General features: G+C 36.7%; 1 protein-coding gene across 2 annotated transcripts in view; it reads left to right on the top strand.

Moving 5' to 3' along the window:
• Positions 1-19,263, top strand: part of LOC145990207 (uncharacterized) — a 146,461-nt gene extending 127,198 nt beyond the window's left edge. Inside the window, exons 1-5 of one of the 2 annotated variants that reach the window (XM_083125874.1) lie at positions 1,158-1,289; positions 4,994-5,209; positions 10,906-11,015; positions 17,301-17,792; positions 18,856-19,263. In XM_083125874.1, coding sequence (XP_082982000.1) covers positions 1,280-1,289; positions 4,994-5,209; positions 10,906-11,015; positions 17,301-17,792; positions 18,856-19,011 — 984 coding nt within the window. In that variant the 5' untranslated portion in view covers positions 1,158-1,279 and the 3' untranslated portion in view covers positions 19,012-19,263. Of the gene's footprint in view, positions 1-765; positions 1,290-4,993; positions 5,210-10,905; positions 11,016-17,300; positions 17,793-18,855 lie in introns of those variants that run through there. The other variant, XM_083125873.1, reaches the window with a different exon arrangement.
• The last annotated feature ends 3,908 nt before the right edge of the window (positions 19,264-23,171 follow it).

Below are 23,171 nucleotides of genomic sequence, written 5' to 3' on the forward strand. Positions count from 1 at the left end.
AAAGTTTGTTACTCTTATTGTTAAGTTAGTATTCGAACAGAATAATCAAAGTAAAAATGCATTTGGATCGAAAACATTGAGTGAAAAAAACAGGAACAAGGTTATATTCTACCATTTCATCGAAAGAAAAAATGGTTCCACAGTTTTCAAAATTCTAATAATTTCAGTTGTAGGTGAGAGGTCACACAACACACTTCATGAAAAAAAAATCCCTCTAACATTTAAAGCCTTTTCTTGAATGAGACGTGCAAAGGTTAATGTCAAAATGCATTTCAGATACTAACTGCATAAAATGCAAAAGAAATAATGGAAAATAGTTGTGCTGGTATTCACTTGTTTGGTGGATCGTGTCTCCACATTTATATAATAATAATAATAATAATAATACTGGTTGAAGATCTCCACGCTTAGAGGTGATGAGAGAAAGTGTGGGAGGGAGACCGGCAGTCGGTAGGTATGCCCAGGCCCTTCATGGGCTGTTGCGCAAAGGATTATTATTATTATTATTAATAATAATAATTATTATTATTTCAAATAAATTTTGTTTTTATTAGTTTATAATATTTATTATTGTATAATGACATTTATAGCTGTGGTAATAATACTCATTGTTATTTTTTCTGCTAATCAACTTTTATCATTTGCCCGACCCCTCTGCAAAATTTTTTGGCAACGCTCATGATCTCATGTGAGATACTTAACTGAGATACGTAATTACAAGCAAATTTCTGTTGCGATATTTATGATCCTTTTATTTCATTTCAGGTCATTGCGGTGAACCCAAACTATTTACAGCTAGTGAACAGATATGGTTCCCGAGAAATTGCATGTATGGCTCTTGTGCCATTGCTTATAAGATACCACAAAGAGCTAAGTTCATTCAAAGGAAACTGTTCTGTCCCCAAACCAAGAACCTTTGAATCCTGGTTGGATTCAGAGGAGGAATCTTATAAAGATATTATACTAACGGATTATGAACATGAAGATTTTGATGAATACGAACATGAAAAGTTGCCATTAGATGAACTGCTTAGTCTGAGTGTGGTGCTGACTTCTGAAAGATCTTTAGGTGCTGGTGTGTTCATACGTAATGATGTGCAATCAGGGTGCGAAGACATGTACAACTTGGCGGTTACTGAAGATGTGTTTCCTGCAAACCCACCACGTTGTGGGGTAGCGTGGACCTTGAACAGATTTTTGAATGGTGAACAAACATCTAATGAAACTCGAATAGCAGGCTGGATGCTGGAAAAATATTTTAATCCTAAGCCACGCGGTAATGAAACATGGTATGTAAATCAACGCAAACCACGTGTTCAAAGAGCTTATCTGTATGCTATTGCTAATTTTCTAAATCGAGAACTTGTTCCTGCCGCCTGTACGTTGCTCAATGTTCCCCCTGTTGACAAGTTTTCCCAAAAGGTGCTAAGTTTTGGTCAAGATTATCTTGATCGGCATTTTCAGGGAGCTCTTCCGTATGAAAGGACAGAAAATTATGCTCCAATATTTACGTTAAAAACGTGTGTCCTGGATCGCTCACTGAGGAGTAACCTCTACTGGAAGAGTAAGTGTGCTTTTACAAGTCATGCAAAATGCACGTACACGATTAGCATGCGAAAGAAAGAGAAAGCACGCTTGAGCAAAGCATGTAATTTCTGGTTGAGCTTATGCAGGATGTGTCAAGAAGTTTTAGAGAGATGTTTTATGCCCAAGAACAAGATAAAATCTAATTGCTTTACATGGTTCATTATCTCAAAGTATTTTGCTGTCTTAGGGAGAAAGGCCAAGGCTTTTCCAGGGCTGTAGAGCCACAGGTTATGGGGGTTAATTGGATGTAATTCTTAACTTCTTAATAAACCATAATTGTAAGATTGAGCAAATACCACTTTATTGGTACTTTTACCAAAGCATGGCCAGATGAAGGATGAAACAGGGGGAGAGATGATCTTATCTGTAGACAGATTATTATTTTTTTTTTTTGAGAATATTGAAAATAATTTACACCACATTTACTTATTTGTACAAGAAGTTACACTTACAGAATGTTTAAACTTTGCGGTAATGTTGTCATCTTGTAACCAAAGGGTCCTGGGTTCGATACTCAATGGAGACTTATAGTGGTTTGGATCCCACTTCAGGCCTCCCTGATGGTACAGTGGTAGTGTCATTGCCTTGTAATCAAGGGGTCCTGGATTCGGATCACACTAGAAACTGTAGGTCCAGTCCCGATTAGCCTTACTGTGCATAAAGTGGACTTAAAACACCAAATCAATCAATCAATCCCACTTCAGACTGTAGGTCCAGTCCTGATTAACCTATCTGTGCATGAAATGCACCATGGCCGTATTTAGAGGGGGGGTTTCTAGGGTTCAACCCCCCCCCCCCCCCCCGAAACTTCTGACATGTTGGATTAATGGAAGTTCAGAAACCAAAATCTGAAACAAATTTTCATTTTTTTTTCGAAGCATCACAAAAATACATGGAGACAATGTTGAAACGATCGAGCTAGAATTTTCATACATTTGGAATTCTGAAACTTGAGTGAAACAGGATTTATTATCAGAATCGTAGCCCACCAGCGACCCCTCCATTATCACTTCTGCTGTCATCTTTCGAGTGTTGCTCCCGCGTCACAAGGAATATAGACTGAAGATTCCCTTAAGATTGTCCCAAAATTCCCTTTCCAGCTTTTAAATTCCACGTTCGATAAAGTCGAAAATCCCCTTTGATAGGAGTTCAAACCTAGGATCTCCAGTTTTGTAGCGCATTACGTTCGCGATTGAGGTTACAATCCATGCACCAGGCTAAGTTTTTAAAAAGAATAACTGGTTCCACACTTTTCAAAATTCCAAAAATTTAATTTTAAAGTCAAAGAACAAAAGCTTTATGACTAAAATTTCCATCTAACTTTTAAAGCTTTTCTCTTGAAGGTATCTAAAGTTTAATGACGAAGTATAATAACTGTGGATTTCAGTACACACTATATGAAATGTAAAAAAAAATAAAAAAAATAAATAAACTTGTGCTGGATATTCACTCAACTGCTGGATTGAGTAAGCCCCCTCAAGGATATAACAATAATATAATAATAATTATTATTAGTATGGAATAAAATTGTTTTATTATTATGAAATTTTAATTATTATTATTGTACAATTATTGTTATTATTTCTATTATTCAAATTTCTGGCGACGCCCATGGGAATAATTATGAATGAACCCCCCCCCCGAAATTTTTTCCTGCCTACGGCCATGAAATGCACTTGAAACAACAACTCCTCGAGAGTCTTGACTGCAGGTGACTCTCTTCCTTTTTTGTATCTAGTCCTTGCAGCATCCTGTTCAATTGTATCTTCTCAATGTAGTGTAGATCATCCTCTTGAACTTTATCCTCCTGTCAGTTAGTATTATGAGAGAAGCAATGTTAGTTGGTCTCTTTCGTCACCTGCAGAGAACTCAGCATTCAATGACCTGACAAAACCACTCACAAAATGGAAATACCACTGGTGATCACATTCACAAAGTACTAATTCATGTACACTCAACAAATTCAATAAAATGAGATTGCACATGCAACTAAATTTTCTACTATGAAGAGCATTTCTGTTTTGTCAACTCCCTTGCTACAATAGAGGTAGTTCATTTTGAAAAGCAGAAGTGAGAATTGCAGCTGACATGAGAGACCGACTACAGGTAGAAATGCTGAAGTTCGAAAGCAAATGGAAGGTGAAGTGGCATGGGAACATTTAATGTTTTGCAGATAGCATACAATGAATAAGTATTATAAAAATTAATTGTGCTACAGATTTATTCAGGTGTGCATCTGAAACTATGATAATAGGTAGAAGTTGCTACTGAATCCTAATTTTTCATGTAAAGCAATTTCACCATACAATTTATTATATTTGTAAGATGATGAGAATGATAAAATTAAGTGCTTAGAAAATATTACGATTTTTGCTTCTGGGTTAATAGCTGGGACAGTTACGTGTCTTGAATATATTTCTTAAAGCATTGGAACCTCTAGGTGAAAACTGAGACTGTCCTGGCAAAATTGACATGTATGGTCACCCTAATGAACTCATTTTTATTTAAGAGTTAATCAGTGTGTACTGTTCAATATAAAATAATAATACAATGGCCATTGATAATAAACCCATCTTTTTTTTTACATACATCAACCCTTTCTTTAAATCTTCCTTGGATCATTTGCCCTTAACTCCATGAATTACCTGTCATTCTGTTCTCTTTTCTTGTTGGGGTAAACCTTCTTTTCAGCTTTTTTCTGTAGACTTCAATAGAATATTCTGCACTTCATGTTAAGTAACATAACAATGTTGTGACCAATTTCTATGTTATAGTGGCTAGCATATTGTGATAAAAACCAGGGGTCCCAAGTTCGAATGCTCGTAAATCATGAATGTGAGTTCGTTGCATCATCTAATTCATAAGTTCAACATTCATTCTCATTTCTGTGAAAAATAACTACTCAATACTTTTGACACATTCTATACTTTTTTCTGCACATTATTTAAGTATGCCAAACATTGTGAAGGAAAGAATATAATGACATATGTTCCAAAAGAAAACTTTTTTAAAAAAATAGGATGGTTATGTAAGTAGTGAAATTATTTTCATTAAGGTGATTTTCTACTAATTTAACCATAAGCAAATCCAATACATCAAATCACAACTTTTTAACGCATGGCTTTAAATGCACACTCTGCCACGGAGGCTGGCACTTATTACTTTGAATAACAAAATTTATCTTAGAAAGAAGATTGTTGTAGGTAGTTTTGTAGCCATTAGTAGAGACAGAAGGTTAGTATATCATTATTTAAAGGACTTTTGTAATGCAAAACCTTCATATTTTGCCGTGGACAACAAGCCAATGCAATTCTTTTGCACATACATCTTTTCATTATTTAATTCAATTCTAGTGATCTGAAATTAAAGTATTTGTAAATGTTAACAGTGGTTAATCGTGTTTCAGGTGTTCACTTATCAGGAGAAGAGACAGCAAGATCTGTGCATGGATACAGCATAAAAATTCCACCTGTGAGCAGCTTGTCTACTTGCCGCTCTGCTTATGCAAGCGAGACCAATATAACTGTTTTTCTTCCTGAAATGGGAGCTTCCATTGATTTTCAAACAGGGACAACAATGAAACTTAGTGGTGTTTCCCTACAAGTCTTCCAGCCTTCCGAAAGTGAGTATCAGGGTGGTAAAAACTTATATTGAGAACACACCTGTACAATTGTCGCTATATTGCAGTGAGTTCCCGTGGCCATACACGTACAGTATAATCAGAAGGGTTTTACTACAGCAGTACAGATATGATTATTTCCTTATTTTCCAGCCTGTGCATGTCAACAATGGACAACAATGAAAATTCAGAAGTCTTGACGTTATGTAGAAGGTCAATGCACAGAGCTTTTGATCCGCCATCTATGGGTTGCAACAGAAACTCTGAGATAGCAATCAGTGGTGCAGGAACGGGGGAGGGGGGTACAGGGGTACATTGTAACTCCTCAAAGTTTTGAAGGGGGTACTGTACCCCCTAAATCCATAAATCCTGTTGTACCCTTAGATAATTTGACAGACGCAAGGTGCTACTGTTAAAGGAACATATTTTCAATTTGCTCAATAAAAAAGGTTTAGGTATATTGTTTATAACTTACAAGCAGCGGCGGCTCGTGACTTTTCACAGATGCGTGATACAGGTAGATGTTGTTTCTTGCATTTACAATTAACCCCCCCCCCCCCCAACACATACAAATTTACACACTCACTTGGAGCTGCTAGCGTACGCAGGGTTTTTTTTCCGAGGGGTCTGGAATTGTAAATGTCTGTATTACATAGCTGCTTTCTACGTACGGCCGGAATAAAGTATAAAATATTTTGCAATCACCGATTTAAACAATCATCTTAAGTTATTCAAAGACAAAAATGGTAATCGGAGATCATTTTAAGGGGTGTTTGCATTTAACACTGTTTTTTTTGTTTCCGAGTTCTTTGCTGCTTTCATCCAAAACTCAAAATTTGGAGATGGGATGTAGCCCCCATCAATTTCCTAGCCGCAACCTCTCGAACGCCACTGCTTGGAACAACAGAGCACAACTGTCCTTTACAATGACTGCTCCATGCCACGCGCATGTCCATGAACCGCGCGAAAAAAAATCGTGTCTGATTCTGTAAAGCTATCCGCAAACTTTCTTCTTATACTGAGATGACAACACTTACCGTGCTGTGGATCTGTGTAGCACGCTAGCAGACGGATTTCGCGAGCTGATTGGCTCCGACCATATCTCCCCCGTAGAACCGAGGGGCATTCGGCCAGATTCGGCGTGCCGCGAGGTGGTGAAAACGTGCTATGAAGCCAATAGCACGGTATTCGTTGTAGCTTAACAGCGTGCGGAAAATATTATAGCACGCTGCAAATTTTTGAGCCTCTTAACGTAAGAAGTTTCATTTCACTGCAGTGTTTTATTAAACTTCTTCAATCTATGAAATGTGTCCCTTTCTTTCTTTTCATTTTAGTAAATTGAATAACGTGCTATAGCACGGTAGCACGTATTAAGCAGCCGCCACTGCTTACAAGCATTATCTAATTTATCTTACTTAGTACCACAAAACTTCAAACCATTGTAAACTTATTCTACTACATTGTGCTTGCTACTATGTAGTTAGTTCATTGACCTGTGTTTTTGGAAACCTCTTTAAGGAGATGAAAATTGTGTAACATTTCTGTGAAACGATGGAATCAGATAAAGTTTACTCTCAGAAAATCACGCTCCAGATGAATGCTCCTTTGCGTAAGGGAGGTACACTTTTCTAAAGAAGTGGTAACGTCGATTCAAAGATAATATATAAATCTTCATCAGAAGAGTATATGACTGAGCTCTTCTTTTAAATTTTTCAAATGGAATTTTCCGAAACGAAATACTTAGACAAATGAGACGAGACATTGGGGGGAGGGGGGTGGTACAATGTAGTCCTGTACTTCATAACTTTGTAAGAGGGAAAACTATACTTAAACCCATATATTAAGAGATTTTTGAACATAGAGATACACCGAGACAAGAAAAATATGCGTTTCCTCTCAAATTTCGAAACAAGACTGAAATAAATCACCGCAAAATCAAAGCGAGGTGATACTTGATGTCCGAGATGATCTCGTTCGAAACTCTGATATCATATTTGAAGAAATTGGTAAAATAATTTTAAATTATTGTGTCTCTTATCAGACATACAAAGCGTATAATGTATTGACTTCTTTTTTCAAAGTGTCGTGTATTTTGTTTACTGTAATTGCAAAGTTAATGCATTAGTAACAATTGCGAGCATGTGCTGCCCGGTATAATCTATTTATAATATAATTCCGAATTTCAACGGTTCACAGCATTGAAACAAGATATAAAGCCGAAAAACGTTATTAAGAAAAGTTTTGCTTTAATGACATATAATACGTTGTGAAACTTTGAGTGGTGACACAATGTACATGTTGCTTATACTAAACATTTCGTGGGTCAGGACGAAATATCTCGCCTTGTAATTGAAGGGTCCAACATGCACAGAGCTTTGGATTCCACTTTAAACTGCAGATTCAGTCCCAATTAGCCCATGAAGTGAATATACATAGAATAAGTTTTAACAACTTCTGAGTGGACACCGAAACAAAAGAAAACCGCAAACAAGAACGAGAAGGACCTCACCACACAGGAGGGCCTCCCGATGGCACACCAACTCAATCAAACTGAAACTCACCACACAGGAGACGAGATGAGACTGTGACAATTCTCGACTCGTCTCAACTCGATGTCATTCCTAGGTCAAATGAAAGGTTCTCCTTTCCTAGACATTAGAACAGGGTGCAATTTGTGATTTTTATCAGAGGACGATTGATTGATTGATTTGTTGTTTCAAATCCACTTTATGCACAGTAAGGCTAATCGGGACTGGACCTACAGTTTAAAGTGGGATCCGAACCACTTGTGCCTCCACCGGGTATTGAACCCGGGACCCCTTGATTACAAGGCAACAACGCTACCATGGCGCCATCGGGAGGCCCTTATCAGAGGACGACAACTTACTTTTACCTAAGTATTAGATTTAGTACTTAGAATTGGACATTATTCGCTTAAAATCTAATTTTGATATTGAATGCAACACAAACACAACACAATTCGAAGTTAAACCCTAAAGTCAAACTGGAAGAAAATTACATTAGTCAAATGAATGCACGGGATAAATGAGACTCACTGCAGGTCCTATGGTTTGCCAGTTGGCTTGTCAAGGCCACTGTGTTATCTAAACTACACTTCATTCAATTTGTGTCAAATTTTTCTGCATGAAAGCACTGCACTGGGGGTATAAGGAAAGTAAAAGTATGTTTAAAACTTCTAAATTTTTTTTTTTTTTGCCCGACCCTGTGGCCGAGTGGTTAGCACATCGCGCTGCGACGCCAAGGGTCCCGGGTTCGAATCCCGGTCGGGCTTGGTTGTTTGTGAATGTCCTTTCATCAATTTCATCATTTCATCACTCATCCCCATCTTCGCAAATTAGCCAAGAGGCACAAAACGCGAAGTAAAATAAACTAAATCAAATCAAAAATCAAATCTAAATTATTTTTCTAATCAGTTAAGGTTAGGTTTATATCATTTCACATTTGGCTGGTATCGTAGATATTGGTAGATTTTGGATTGAATTCACAAGGTCTTTGAGCAAGATGGGAATGTTTGATCGAGTGATTTGGTTAATTTTACTTCACATTTCTGCCACTTTAGGCTAATTGCGAAGATGAGGAAGAGTGATGGTATGATGAAACTGATGAATTGACACTCACAAATAACACCCATGCCCAGGCCAGGATTCAAACAGAGGACCTCTGGCGTTGTAGAATGCTATGCTAACTCCTACGCCATGGAGGCTGGTGAGGTGGGAATGTGTTTTGGATTTTCTTTGTAGATGCGAAAATCTTTAACTGTGATGCGCACATGCTTTTGCTTACATTAATGTTCACCTTTTCACGTAAACGAGGAATTGACAAGTCACCTTAAAACATGCATGTATATGCATTTAATACTACTAAATACGAAAAGAAACCTTGCCCGGCACCGAAGATTGAAAAGAGAAATAAAACAAATTTCGAGCGTTTGGCTTTCCTTGCTTGCTCCGAGATCTGAAGGATTTCTGTTTTGTATGTGTAATAATATTACTTTCAGTGCTTGAAGAACGTCGTTAGGTAAAAATAATTATGTTACAAATAAATGCTTTGTCAAATGTTTTACAAATATTCCAAACTTAATTAGACCTCTTACGAGTTGATCGGGAACCATCTCAACTCAATATTTTTTTTAAAAAATACAACACCCTATAGATATTTGAGGAAATACCGAATACATGGCTTCTAAATGGCATTCGATGTGGTACACATCTGCCATAAATTTTTTAAAGATATTTTTATGCTTACCTATGGGACTTTAAAATTAAAATGAACTGATGTGGACTCTATAAGTATGATATATTCAGTAATATGGTTTCTATATCCAGTTGGCGAGAGTCGATTATTCCTGGTTGGGATGGCTGAAGATAGAGGAGAGGGGGAAATCCTCCTCACCCCCTTAAATATCACCCTGCACTAAAAATCAATAGATGTATCTTTGTTCGCAATTTTTACATTTCGAAATCCTGATATTCAGTTTCGTTAAATTCAAAATGAGCCCATGAACAAGGTCCAGAGCTTTATATTTTTCGGAATTGTTATCTGGTTAAAATCTGTTCTTAAAATGACCATAAATGCTAAGGAAAATACAAATTATTTATGCCAATTTTTAATTTTAAAAAAGCAGGAAATTCATGTGCTGTTCTAAAATATTTCCGATGCCTTCACATTATACCTATAGTAGTATACCTTTGAAGTAGTATATGCGTAGTACATATATCCGTGTGTGTATGTATGTATGTATATATTTATATATAGGAGGCTGAATTTTGTACCCCCCCCCCAAATGAAAAACGTTCCTGTGCCACTGATAGCAATAACTATAAAAAATTTGTATGTAAGAAATGTCAATAAATCAATATTAACAAAAATAATATTCCTACAGTTCAGTGTGTCGATTTGATTTTGATTTTGTTGAATTGGTGTTTTTTTTAAGTCCACTTAATGCACAGTAAGGCTAATCGGGACTGGACCTACAGCTTAAAGTAGGATCCGAACCACTATGTGCCTTCACTGGGTGTCAAACCTGGGACCCCTTGATTACAAGATGACAATGCTACCACTGCACCATCAGGAGGCCCCATGTCAGTGTGTCAAATATGTGTAATTCTGCATCAGTATTTCTAATGTAATGATGGTGTGTAATTACAAAATAATATGTTTGAGACTGGAAAAGGTTAGACTTTGAATTTCAATGAATCACTTTATCCTCGATGTGTCAAACTGTGTCAATATTTCTAATAAGCAATAATAACAGCAAACAAACAACATCTTCATGTCGCATCCTGGTTTCAATACCTAAAGATTGAGCTTCCGCAATAGCATAGTGGTAATCTTGTCCCCTCGTAATCAAGGGGTCCCAGATTCAATACTCAGTGGAGACACATTGCACAGTGGTTTGGATTCCACTTTAAACTGTAGGTCCAGTCCCGATTAGCCTCTCTGTTCATAAAGTGAACTTTAAACAAAAATTCAATTAAAATTCAAGTTTTCATAAAGATAAAATATTCTCTAGAAATAAGGGAGGGGGCTTGATTGGATTCAACGACTTTGATCTGAGAGGATCAAGGAATGAAAATTAAACACTTTTCATCTAGAAATATAAATAGTATTTGCACATACATGCAGTCATTCTCCAATATCAATGCTGTTAAATATTATTATTCAATGGTTCATTTCAGGTAGTGCTTCAAAAGTATACCAGAATCCACTAACAGGACTATACACAACTCTAGGGTTTCCAAAACAAAAGTGTGTGGAATATAATGCAACAAATATCTCAGAAACAAAGGTAAGGATATGATTAATTCTACCAAAGATCAAGCTCCGACTGCGGGACGGCACGGGTTCGAGTCCACCTGGATCAAGTCTCTGGGTTCTCGGCCTGTGTATAGTGCAGGTTGCAATCCACCATCGTGAGGAAATTGGGGAGCTACGAGTGAGTAGCGTAACCCGGTCATAAAAGTCTCCTATAACAGCTGGGGGTTCGACATGCTGACCACATGCCTCACCATTACCGGTTGAAGATCTCCACACCTCTAGGTAGGATTGTGGGAGGGAGACTGGCAGTCGGGAGATAGGCCAATGCCCATTAAGGACTGTCGAGCCACGGGTTATTATTATGAAAGATCAAGATTATTTCATCAGAAGTTTTCTTTTCCTAATCAGTGACACAGTGTGATACACATAATATGTGTACATGCAAAGCAAATAGAGAAGAGAGAGATTAAGAATGAGTTTGTGTGTGATAAAAAAAAGTGTTTGTTGAATAGGAAAGATAGATAACAAACATGGAAACAAATTGAAAGTGTACTAATTTGTCAATTTCAGGCTATCATTAATACTAATAATAAGAATAATGAAGATTCTTTATATTATTACAAAAGCTATACACTGTAGGCAGTGGCAGCAATTGGGATCCAAAACTAGGGGGGAAAGGTGCCAAAACACTGGAGCGGGGAGCAAGAACAGTTTACTCTTCCTTGTTAGATAAGGTTTAGTGCAGGAGCAAAAGTGGCAAAAAGTGGGGGGTAACTGCCCCCACGATCGCTGCTGTAGGATATTTAAAATACTTACAATTGTGACAGAAACATATTTATGATGAATTATGAAAGGTAAGTTATAAAGTTACCTACAGAATACATTTTTTGCATCATTTTCACAGAGAAATGCATATAATTAATGCATATTTCTTTGTACAATTTTGTTATCGTTGTTGATTCACATGGACATAAAAACCAAATAGATCATAATTTCTTATGGATATGTGCCAAATTTTACTTATAAATAAAGAAAATGATTTTAACCTGGTTCATTCTAGTTAAAAAATGTTCTTTAACATTGTGCACACAATAAAACATTGCATGATTCAAACCATTGAGTTTAATGTCTGACATGTATCAACAATCATTTTCTACCTGCTCCTATTATATTTCTGGTCAGATCAGACATACATGGCACTATAAGAGATGGCAACTGCCCACCTAAAAAATTCTCTGATCTCTGTTTTGCCTACACAGTCAATTCAATAAATACACATGTATAGTTTTTAGTATGCTTTCATAGCTAGCTACAATTTTGTCTATCAATATGCATATTGTTGGTACCAGAATAAACTCTCGCTTCATATAAATTTTCTTGATCTTAGTGTTCAGTGATTCAGTGATGATGATTGGGGGGGGGGGGCAGTTTTTCCCATATTTGCCACTTTTAGGAGGCTGGTAGTTATTAAACCTCCGAATAAACATCAAAAGTAGTGGGGAGGAAATGTAATGAACTCCTATCCCTAATTTTAATTTTATCACTTCATTCCTTTTTATGTATTCCCATGTCATTATTGACATTTTGTAATATTATTATTGCTATTTTTAATGGATGCATGCTTAAAAGTAGGTTTATGTGATCGTGAGTTTCTTTTTCGGGCCTACTTTATGCACAGTTAGGCTACTCGGGACTAGATCTACAGTGTAAAGTGGGATCGGAACCACTGTATGCCTGAACCAGTTATTGAAGCTCTTGATACAAGGTTACCATGTTACCAGGGAGGCTTTATGTGAACATTTTCTTTGGTCTTATCTTCATTATTTCTTTTTTCTGTAGTTCATGTCCTTATTGCCTATATACAGTACAGCATGTTTCAAAATGATTTGAACAATAAGAAATCGTTCCATGAGCGTTAACACAATGATTAAAATTGTATTGAAATACTGTCAACCACATCCTTGAGTTTTGTTTGGCATGGTCGTAGTAGTTCGAAGTTCTTCCACCAGGTGGCAGAGTGACAAGTTGCAAGTTGGCTGCCTGTGGTGCAGAGAAAGCATTTTGCATCCTACAATTTCACGTTAGTCAGTCTGTTGTGTGTTCAATGTGAGTTTCGTACCAAATTTCGGAAAGAATCACCATCAAAGAACTTTATTCACAATTGATATCAACAATTCAAGACAACAGGATGCATTTGGAAAGGGAAATCGTCTGGTAGGCCTTCCACGTCTGAGGCAGATGTCAAGAGAGTTCGAGCTTGTTTTCAACAATTTTTTTTTTTTTTTTTTTTTTTGTGGGGACATGTCCAAGACATTGTGTACAAACCACCTCTACCCCAAGATATCCGTGAACTGCAAGAGCACATTACTGCTGCAGTGCAACCTGTTGATGAAAATATGCTGAAACGGGTATGGAAAGAATTGGACTATCGAACTGATCTATGCAGGGTAACAAAGGGGGCTCACATTGAGAATTTCAGAGTTACTGTATTAGAATTTTTAAAACTTGGACAGTTATACAGAGGTTGTTCCGCCTACGTTTGGCCAATTTCGTTCCTCCCACCCTGCACTCAGAATGAACTCACCCAACCTTGGTCAGGCATGTTTGTCAGTGTAGTGTGTGGGCTGTAAAAGAGTGGTTGTGTTTTCTCACTGGGCCAAAAATCCCGCCAAAACTGAGCCGCTTTTTGGGAGGAGTGCGTTGTATAACTTTCCAAGTGTTTGCATTTTCTCGCTTGGCCGAAAATGTTGCCAAAACAGTTGCTTTTGGGAAGGTTATGTTGTAGTCTTTTATGACGCAAAGTTCAGTGTGTCAATGATCAGGAAGTAGTGTAAGAGCAAGAATTGTGACGTTAGTTTGACTTTATTCAAGAATGTGATCGGCAAGTATAAGGATTGCATGGCCCCAGCGTTCGGTTCTCCAACAAAGGGGACGAGAACACGGCCGTGCACACAAGCAAACCACCAGTATGCAGGCGAAACTTCGCAGAATGGGCATGCAAGAGAATCCACCGACCCAAAGACAGATGGAAAATCATCTAAATATGTCTTTGGAAACTGTTAACAGCACCTTGCACTTGCATACTGGTGGTGGCTTGTGTGCACGGCCGTGTTCTCGTCCCCTTTGTTGGAGAACCGAACGCTGGGGCCATGCAATCCTTATACTTGCCGATCACATTCTTGAATAAAGTCAAACTAACGTCACAATTCTTGCTCTTACACTACTTCCTGATCATTGACACACTGAACTTTGCGTCATAAAAGGCTACAACATAACCTTCCCAAAAGCAACTGTTTTGGCAACATTTTCGGCCAAGCGAGAAAATGCAAACACTTGGAAAGTTATACAACGCACTCCTCCCAAAAAGCGGCTCAGTTTTGGCGGGATTTTTGGCCCAGTGAGAAAACACAACCACTCTTTTACAGCCCACACACTACACTGACAAACATGCCTGACCAAGGTTGGGTGAGTTCATTCTGAGTGCAGGGGGGGAGGAACGAAATTGGCCAAACATAGACGGAACAACCTCTGTAGTACTTATGTGTAAAATTTTAAGTAAATTGCACAATTAATAAAAAAATTATAAGGAGTTGAAATTGTTCACAAATCATTTTGAAACATGCGGTATAATGATCAAAATGGGCATTATATATGAATCAATTATGAAAAGTTTTATAAAGCTTCCCACCAGCTAGGATAATTTGTGTAAGCATTCCCCTTTCTAATGCAATGTTCCATGTTGATTCATACAAGCATCCCCCATCTATTATCAAATTCTACCAAGCATTCTCCCAGCACTTCGAACACTGCCTCTACATGTCATCTGTGTAGCTATTAACAAGGGTTGGGAAGTTGATCAGCCTGTGACTGAACCTATATCCGACTTGAGCAACTCACGTGCACTTGTGGAGGCCAGAGAGTAACCCATGCAGTGCAAGCCCCTTGACTGCACATCCCCACCTCAAGACCAGTAAGCAGAAGCCACACTGTATTGTTACTCACGGATACGATGATGAGAGGTTTCTCACAATCAATGAGCACAGTATATCTTTCCTATGTATAAAAATTATCTCTTTTCATAAAGATTTTCTCTTTATTTTACGAAAATTGAAATTGTAAATACAGAACTTCATAAATTATTATTATTATTATTATTATTATTATTATTAAATTTCCATTGGCTCCATTGAAAACAAATTGGGATTGATTGATTTAATGAAAATAAGGAAGAAATAACAAAACATAATATAAAATTCTACACTTTGTGAAAAATATATGAAATATAAACATTTCCATGAAAAGAGATACCATTAGGTTAACTTTAGCTGCGTTATTATGATATTTATAAAAATAGATAATGGAAAAGGTATTGATTATTCACAAGACAAGTTTACAAATTAATTATGGTGCATTTATGGTGAATTTACAACTATGAGAGAGAAGAAAATTTATTTCACATTTCAAAGAACTTGAATCTAATATATGGTTTGAATATCTTCAAAATTCCCTCTAATTTTTTTTTTTTTTAATTTATATTTTTCCTGTTCACCAGAATTTTACCAGTTTTCCTGCAGCAAGGGAAATTTCCCTTCATTCATATGTTTGACTTGCTTTGGCTTATTTTACTTCGCTTTTCTGCCACTTTTGACTAATGGTGAAGATGAGGATGGGTGGTGATATGATGAAATTGATGAAGGGGCACTTACAAAGAATACACATGCCATCGGCTTTATAGTGTGCTGTGCTAACCACTGCTCCATGAAGGTTGGCGAAATTTCTCTTCATGTGGCAGCATTGGTTTTCCACTGCATGAAACTCTCAGACTTCCTGTTGTGCTCCCTCCCTCCTTTCTGGCTCTCTACAACGCTTCAATACCGCTGCTCTCTCTCCTGCCCACACATGCACATGAGAGCACACTTTCACAAATATGGCAGGTTGACCAAATAAAGAGATTATTTGTTTATTTCTTTATAATATGGAGTGCTCGATTATATTCTAAACCAGTGGTTCTCAAACTGTGGTACGCATACCTCCAGGGGTACAGGGGTCACTAGAAACTCTGAGGATTTACAATAAAAACTCCCAAATTGTGCTTGCCAGTTTGTTTGCAAACTTATTTTTGTTCTTTAATTTTTTTTAAAAAACTTTTTTTTTCACATTTTTATTTTTGTGACAAATCATACTGATTGTAAATGTAGGAACACTGAATAAAATAATAAACGAGGATTCTAATGTTTATTTGTTTACCATCTTTCCACATACAGCCCGAATGCCATTTTTTTCTATTGTACATAGATACATGCCTCAAGCATCCCTAGTAACCAAAAGTTGTTGGCCCAACTGTTCCGAAAATGGTTAGCCAACGGTAATTTTGGTCGTGGTTCCAACGTTGGGCCAACGTGTGATTTTTACGTTGCAACATATGGTTTTACGTTGGCCCAATGTACTGAAGAATGGATAGGTTTGTGTTCTGATATATACATAATTTATTGTGAGGCCAAATGTAAACAATAGTACAAATTATTTATGAAAATAAAAAAAAATGCACAACACTTTCTCAGTCACATGGTATCATTGTTTTCAAGGCAACCTTCAAGTGGTAACTCAAAAACCTTCAAGAGTTTACTTAGTTTTCCACCTTTCATGCAATTTAGTCTGCACATAACATTGTTTAACTACCTTCACAATAATACCTGTAAGAATGTTCTTGTTCTACTACAGCTAAAGAGACAAACAATAAGGAATTCCCAACACATCTTTCATCCATGGCGGTTGACAAAGGACTGGTGAGATACTGAAAGTTAAAAATAGCTTCTACTTTCATTAAAAATATATATTTCCAGTATGCTGCAATTGAAATATTCGAAAAGAAACACTGTTACATGTCACTTATTTTACACTCTAGAATTTTCAGCATAATGCGGAAAGTTGTCTTAGGATAAAAAAGTTGTTTTTAAAACTGACTTTGACTCACTTTTCCATGGTTGGGCAAACGTTGGCCCAACGTCGATTTGCCAACCAACGTAAAGCCAACCTTTCCCACATAAAAACTGACGTTGGCCCAATAGTGGTGGTTACTTGGGATATCAAAAACCAATCAGGCAGCCCCCCCCCTTTCCAAACCCACTATTTGGAGAAAACCTATGGTGGGGGTACCTTAGATATTTAGTTACGACTAAAGGGTACAATGAGAAAAAAGTTTGACAACCATTGTTCTAAACTGTTGTTTTCTATTAGTTCTTATTTACTGTGCTTGTCCAGTGTTAAGTGATTCATTTTCTTGACTACATGAATTTTAAATTTCCCACCATTTCAGATCCTTGTGGAGCCTATAAGTGGCGAATTTTGGGTGATATCTTCGGTGTTCACTTCCTATGCTATGCTCAACTACACTGATATGTTATTATCTTTGGATATTTGCTGCTCATCAGACATTAAATGCAAACAAGAACCTGAAAGGACTAACGCTCTTGAATCTAATCAGAATCAAGATCCGTGTAAAATATTGAATTCAGACATTTGCAATAGTGAACATTCTTCTACAGTAGTTACTGACAAAACAATAGACAGCACGACAGTGCTAGATAATTATTCCATGAACAACTCTTTTTCTTCCCATACAATGACAGCAGTGAGTTATATGTGCTGTGCCCAAAAATCAAACTGGCTCCAACTGTGCCCTTTTAAAAGTGATATCATCAAGAAAGTGAAGGAAGAACGTGACACACCAGTGGTTATGCTGCCTTTATACACTATTGTTCGAGAGGAGGAAGCAAATTGGAAACAAAATGTTATCTATCGAAAAGAGGTATGTATGCCACATGTACATTACATATAAATGGAAGAAGCGAGTATTTTTAAGTCCACTTTATGCTTAGGCTAATTGGGAGCATGTCTGCATGTAAAATGGAAAATGAATGAAATATATACGGTAGTGGACAAACTTAAGTGTCAGATTTTATCTTCCTCTCAACCTTGACAAAGCATGTGGCCATCACATGACCCTTCAATGTTGTCAATTCTTGTAAGGATACCCACGTGGACATGTTGTGAACACGTGATTCTTCATGCCTCATTAAGGTTGTGAAGAAGCTAAGTTCCAAGTTTCTTTAAATTTGTTTGGAACAATAGTAGGATTCTTCTAATACATTATTTTTATGACAACAAAATAATATTTGCATACCTTAAGTTCTTGCTTCAACATTTTAATCTAAATTAACATAGGTTAGAAAAGTAATATTAAAAGAGTCAACAAAAAAACAAATAAAATCAATAGTTAAAGAGACCACATCACAAAATCCCTGTTCATTATAGTAGGTCAGTCAAATAAAAACTGGTTTCACTAAAGTTTTCTTGCATGAAAATACTGCATATGCTCATTCATAAAAACAAAATAGCAGAATTTTGCACTAAATTACTGGTTATTTGTAAATGTATCGATTCGGTTACTGATAAATCGATTTGCTTATGTCGATCCATACCAATAGAGGACAGATTAATCTCCAGTGCTTTTATTATGTGGTGTACAGTCGTCATCATTATTAAACAAACTGGGGCAGGAAAGGAGGGGAGAGAATCAGCATTGTGCTCTCCACAATGTCCCCATACTGGCCTTAAAACTAGTATAACTTATATCCAGTTTATACTGAACTTCCGTGGATTGTACTGCAGTTTCTCTTCGAATGACACAATATGTATCACTCTTCAATTCAGCCTGAATGTTCTGATCGTTCCCTACACATCAGAAATACAATCATCCTGCAAAATAAAATAAGTTTCATATTGTCTGCAGTGTTTTTCCTGTTTATTTAAATTTGTATTGACTACAATGTTAATGTATTTCTTCTAATGGAAAATTCTCTCTTTTTCAGAAAAAAATCCTGAAAATTGCCTGTACTGGTACAATTGTATTCTCAGTTGTGGGTGTTGTGGTGATCCTTATTGGCTATTATATAGCATACATAAATCTTGCTAATATAAATCAAATTGTACCAAGTTCATATGAACCAGATAATGACAAAGATTAGAAGTGTAACAATCAAACAAGGTCTGTTGAATAAATCTTTGGCATCCACATTTCATTGCCTTGATTTCTTTGTATGGATGCTCTATAGCATATGAAGGGAACAAAGTATTTGAGTCTAATCTGTCAGATTTCATGCAAACAAACATATTTATAAAACATTCAAATGCTGACCAAGGCAAACTTTTATATTATGTATATAAACATTATTTATTGTGAATATTCATCTGAAGAAGACCCTGTTAGAGGGTGGAAACATTACGTTTTTATGTATATTTTATATACTATAAAAGTTTGCCTTGGTGAGCATTTGAATGTTTTATTAACACAGAAACAAGGCTTAACAGTGTTACCATTAAAAATATTTAGTACACAGTATGCATGGTGTTTCACTCAATCGGTGCATGTTAAGAGTTGGAGATTATTTAATTGTTAAATTCTACCAAATATGGTAGTAAATGTGTTGAATTATTGAAAATATACACGATTTTTCTGTGATCTTGTTACAAACTTTCAGGGATGATGATGTAGGGGGCAAAAGCACTAATATGAGATAAGGAATCCTTGTCCAGAAACACTTCATTCAGAAGTTATAAGCCAAAATAATTGTGACGAGTACGTAACAACATGTAGGGAAACCCCACAAAAGGATAGGGGAGGTGACGTTGGGAAAAAAATGGCAGATATGGTGTTTGTTTATGGACATAAGAAATAAGGAACCTCAGTCCAAAAACGTCCCAGTCAATAGTTATAAATCAAAATCGTTGTTGGAATGTAGAAGGTTCTTTTTTTCGGAATGTTAAGGTGGCTAGTGCGGAAAAGTGGCCATTTGTGACCAAAAACACATCTGATTTTTTTCAGATTTTTTGGAGGTCGTTTAGGTGGCGCGCATCGACCTTGAAGTTTTGATAGTGATTTGGTTATGCAACATGCACAACAATTTCACAAAAATGTCATTATTTGGCTATTTCATGTGTTTTTTCTGCATTATGGTCGTTTATTGTTTTGTTTATGGCAAATATGTTACATTCGTGCCTTAGGGGTGGTTTCCTATGTTGTTTACGTATGCTTTTGGTCAAAAATTGTCAATTTGAGGCTAAAAACTCCATATTTTTCTATTGATGGTTTTCAATTGGTTTCGACTGTGTTTTATTCGAAGGTTTTCCGATATAAAAGACTAAATAAAATATTTTGGCTTTCTAATTGCTATCAGTTTCTCAATTACTCTCCAGCGCTTCGCTTATTTTCATAGCTTATTATGCTTTGAAAATAACCCAGAGCTCACCACGAGGAGGTGGCTGGACTGTGAGCTCCACCCACCCAAATGATGTTGGCAAACATAATTTTACTAAGGGGCAGGCCAAGATTTTCTTCTAGTTTTCTCCTTGAACTTTATAGTTACTTTTTGTTTGAAATGTCGGCATATGTTCTCTAGATTCCAATTTCGCTTTCATGTAGCCATCACGTGCGCTGGCGCCGAAAACTGAAGAAGCAGCCTCTGTGATAATTTTCACAAGTCGCTCCACTCCTTGTGTGTGGCAGGGGAAGTCTTGAATTTTGCTATATTTTTGTTTTTATTGTAGTCATCTACTTCTTCATTTGTAATATTATTGGTCAACGTAGGCTCGTGGAGGGAGCATGAAGCCCAATCAACCATGTGATAGTATTGGTCTGCATTAAAATTGATGGTTGGTAAAACAAAAGTGCGAATTCTTTTGCCTTTTTTTCAATCCTCTTGCTTTCTTAATTCTTTGCCAACCAAAACTTCTCATTTCTGGGTTTTGGTCGGTTATTAAAGCCAGCAGGAGATTTTCAGGATGGGCCAAGAATGCGTTTTGTTGAATGACCCTGTTAATCAGATCTCTCAAGTGGTGTGGGAGAAATCGGAACAAGTGGATCAAATTTCAGAGGTGTCGGGCTCCGTCAGTTATCGATGGTTCCTTCTTGATCCCAAACCACATCTGTGCGTACACCTTCATTATGTATTATGTGGAATTTGTCCCGATACCTCCCACACCACTTGAGAGATCTGATTAACAGGGTTATTCAACAAAACGCATTCTTGGCCCATCCTGAAAATCTCCTGCTGGCTTTAATAACCGACCAAAACCCAGAAATGAGAAGTTTTGGTTGGCAAAGAATTAAGAAAGCAAGAGGATTGAAAAAAAGGCAAAAGAATTCGCACTTTTGTTTTACCAACCATCAATTTTAATGCAGACCAATACTATCACATGGTTGATTGGGCTTCATGCTCCCTCCACGAGCCTACGTTGGCCAATAATATTACAAATGAAGAAGTAGATGACTACAATAAAAACAAAAATATAGCGAAATTCAAGACTTCCCCTGCCACACACAAGGAGTGGAGCGACTTGTGAAAATTATCACAGAGGCTGCTTCTTCAGTTTTCGGCGCCAGTGCACATGATGGCTACATGAAAGCGAAATTGGAATCTAGAGAACATATGCCGACATTTCGAACAAAAAGTAACTATAAAGTTCAAGGAGAAAATTGAAGAAAATCTTGGCCTGCCCCTTAGTAAAATTATGTTTGCCAACATCATTTGGGTGGGTGGAGCTCGCAGTCCAGCCACCTCCTCGTGGTGAGCTCTGGGTTATTTTCAAAGCATAATAAGCTATGAAAATAAGCGAAGCGCTGGACAGTAATTGAGAAACTGATAGCAATTAGAAAGCCAAAATATTTTATTTAGTCTTTTATATCGGAAAACCTTCGAATAAAACACAGTCGACACCAATTGAAAACCATCAATAGAAAAATATGGAGTTTTTAGCCTCAAATTGACAATTTTTGACCAAAAGCATACGTAAACAGCATAGGAAACCACCCCTAAGGCTCGAATGTAACATATTTGCCATAAACAAAACAATAAACGACCATAATGCAGAAAAAAACACATGAAATAGCCAAATAATGACATTTCTGTGAAATTGTTGTGCGTGTTGCATAACCAAATCACTATCAAAACTTCAAGGTCGATGCGACCTCCAAAAAATCTGAAAAAAATCAGACGTGTTTTTGGTCACAAATGGCCACTTTTCCGCACTAGCCACCTTAACATTTCGAAAAAAAGTTTTTTTCGATACACCCTATTCTACACAATCCCTGATTTTGGGATACAAAATTAGCACATTGGCTCTTAAACCAAAGTTTACCTGTAGGTCCAGTCCCGATTAACCCATCTGAGCATAAAATAGTCTCAATAAAACAAAAGGTTAACCAAAATTTTGGATGATTATGAAAATTGCTGTTTGCAGCTTTAATAAGTTCTACCATTACTACATCATACATAATTAGTCAAGATTAACGCATTTATAGCAGTTGTTCACTATGACTGTGGGCTTTTCATTGAGTGGTGCCTAATTTACACAAGTTCATGGCATTTGTGTATTTTATTGACCATCTAGATATAAAGTATACCCACTTTCCAGTTTTCATAAGTCTTTTGCATGTAAAGTGGTTTCTCTTCAGGGATGTGACAAATACAATAACTATGGATACAGTGATCTAGATATTGTCTTAGTCCTAACATTTACTCTTTACAAACATGTGAAAACTGTTTTATAACAGTATCATGTATGATACACAAACAATTTTTTCTGTTAAAAATTACACATATTGGAATTGGTCCAAAAAATTGAAGGCCAGTATATTGGAACTGGTCAATTTTGTGATTTGTCACATCATTGCTTCTATTAGAAACTTTTCTAAACATCTCTTAGGGGTTTTTCACACCAAAATGGCATGCTTTACGTAACATGTCCAAAATTTAAAAAAAAAAATTATCAGCCAATATTTGGGGATTTCATTTAAATTGATAGCAAAGATAAGCCATTTCTATTACCAAGAACTTTCTCATACATTTGTGTATAACAACCTGTGGTGCAACAGCATATTGAGGGTCAGGGCCTACATAAATACATTTGTACACATATCAATTATAATAGCATCTACTTTGAATAAAGTAATTTTTTCCATTTCTTTTCTATTGTAACTAAACTCTGTGGTGCAAGATGCTCTTCTAGATACTTTCTGATACTACTCCTCTCCAATTTTTCTCTTGATGCTGGAGCTCCCACCAGGGATCGAACACAGGGCTGTTCACACCATTCAGCTACACTGGAGCTAATTTCTTTCCTATTAAAC

The sequence above is a fragment of the Lepisma saccharinum genome, chromosome 7 (assembly GCF_977018435.1).
Source record: "Lepisma saccharinum chromosome 7, izLepSacc3.1, whole genome shotgun sequence".
NCBI lineage: Eukaryota > Metazoa > Arthropoda > Insecta > Zygentoma > Lepismatidae > Lepisma > Lepisma saccharinum.